The sequence below is a fragment of the Gavialis gangeticus genome, unplaced genomic scaffold (genome assembly GCF_001723915.1).
Source record: "Gavialis gangeticus isolate Ggan-Ray unplaced genomic scaffold, GavGan_comp1, whole genome shotgun sequence".
Lineage (NCBI taxonomy): Eukaryota > Metazoa > Chordata > Crocodylia > Gavialidae > Gavialis > Gavialis gangeticus.
Window position 1 is genome coordinate 13,196,503 of NW_017729001.1, and position 1,866 is coordinate 13,198,368.

General features: G+C 44.8%; 1 protein-coding gene across 1 annotated transcript in view; it reads left to right on the forward strand.

The window, feature by feature from the left end:
- The first annotated feature begins 508 nt into the window (after positions 1-508).
- ADORA2A (adenosine A2a receptor) overlaps positions 509-1,866 on the forward strand; it is a 22,580-nt gene continuing 21,222 nt past the window's right edge. Inside the window, exon 1 of the mRNA XM_019506865.1 lies at positions 509-1,466. Coding sequence (XP_019362410.1) covers positions 1,117-1,466 — 350 coding nt within the window. The 5' untranslated portion in view covers positions 509-1,116. The remainder of the gene's footprint in view (positions 1,467-1,866) is intronic.

Genomic DNA, 1,866 nt, shown 5'->3' on the forward strand with positions numbered 1-1,866 from the left:
CAAATGCAAAGACCCTTATGGGGCAGTACATAGAGGTTCAAGGGCAATCATGCCATGCTCTTACATGCAAGCGCACACAGTGTTTTATGTAATGACAAAGCATGGTCATGCCTTTAAGTGTAAGCAGCATGTGATGATTACAGCTACATAGCTGTGACAGTTTGGCGGTAGGTGTGTGCAAAAGCCTCCTCCACCTTTGTCCTGTCTGGGCACAAAACTTTCCAAAGCCTAATTAAGCTGACTCTCTTCTTTCATGGCAGACTATCAAGTAGCAGCTGAATTGCCAGCTCAGTTGATAATCTCAAAAACAAGACAACCCTTGTGTTTTTCATCATTGCTGTGAAGTGTTGATTTTCTGAACTTGGTTCTAGCTATGCAGCTTTCAGAGTGGATAGAATGCAAAATAGTTGCCTGTGATGTATTTGCCTTAGTCTGTTTAATTTCTGACATCAAGCTTATATGCAATTTTAATGAGGGTTTTATTTTTCCCTTCTCTTCCATAGAGCTGATTACTTACTGTGTGTTCTTTTGTTGTGGTTTTTTTTAGAAAATATCGAATGGAGAAGTTGGATGCTTGCATCAGCTGAAGAAAGTGTTTCTCAGGTCCTATAGCCTTCAGTGAAAGAGAAGAAAAACCCAAGAAGATCATGTTCCTGTTAGGTTTGTAACTACAGGAAATGGTGAAGGAGCTCTGTTTGTCAACAGGAAACTGGTATAAATGACTGTGTCATACGGTATACTTCACACACAGAAGTGCCTGCGGGACTCTCTGGCCTGGTGATAAAGGACTTGATCAGGGTGAGGTTTCCCTACCGTGGCGTTGTTGGCTGGAGTTTGATAAATTCTTCTTCTGCACGGGCTCGGACTCTGTAAAGTGCATCTGATTGGCTAAAGATGACAAACCCTTTATTTCCCTTTTGTACTTCCCTGCGGTAGAGATCTGAGGTAGCTAACAAGAAACAGGGTATGTCGTCATACTCCCACCATCTGCTTAGGAATTAAGTGCCCTTCAGAACCCAGACAGTTTTGAGGTGCCTCAGTTATTGTTCACTGTGCTGCAGATATGGACTCTGAGCTTCTCTGGCACTTTCTCACATTGGCCTGGTCGACCTCACCATGCTAGTACATGGGAATAAAGACTTCCTTGCGGATGTAGTTTACATCATCCTGGAGCTGGTCATTGCCGTGCTGGCCATCTTGGGGAATGTCCTGGTCTGCTGGGCCGTCTATCTGAATAGCAACCTCCAGAATGTCACCAACTACTTTGTGGTGTCCTTAGCTGCAGCTGACATTGCAGTGGGTGTGCTGGCCATCCCCTTTGCCATCACCATCAGCACTGGCTTCTGTGCCTTCTTCTATGGATGCCTCTTCATTGCCTGCTTTGTCTTGGTTTTGACTCAAAGTTCCATCTTCAGCCTCCTGGCTATTGCCATTGACAGGATCATTGCTATCCGGATACCCCTCAGGTAAGCACTGGGATCACTGGTGTGGGAGAAATTGTTAATAGAATGGGCATCTCTAGAGTTTCCTAGAAACTGCAACTGAGGAGGAAAGCACGGAGGAACAGTGGCATTTGCACTGTAATCCAAAAATGCTTTTTAGGCCTCCCCAGTTGCTGGCTTGTCTTGTCGTTGCATTTCTGTTTCTTGTTCTTTGTCCCCATACAGTATGTGCCCATGGCATTACAAGAACATTGCCTAGGAACTTGAGTTCCATATTTAGAGACATTCATGTCTTACCCTTAATGATTTGTGTTCCAAGTTGAAGTAAACAGTGCCAGCAAGATCACTGTGGGAAAGCTTGAGCTAAAGGAGGGTGTTCTGAAGGAAAGTTTGTGGGGGAAGGGGCAAGGGAAGGGAAAGGGCT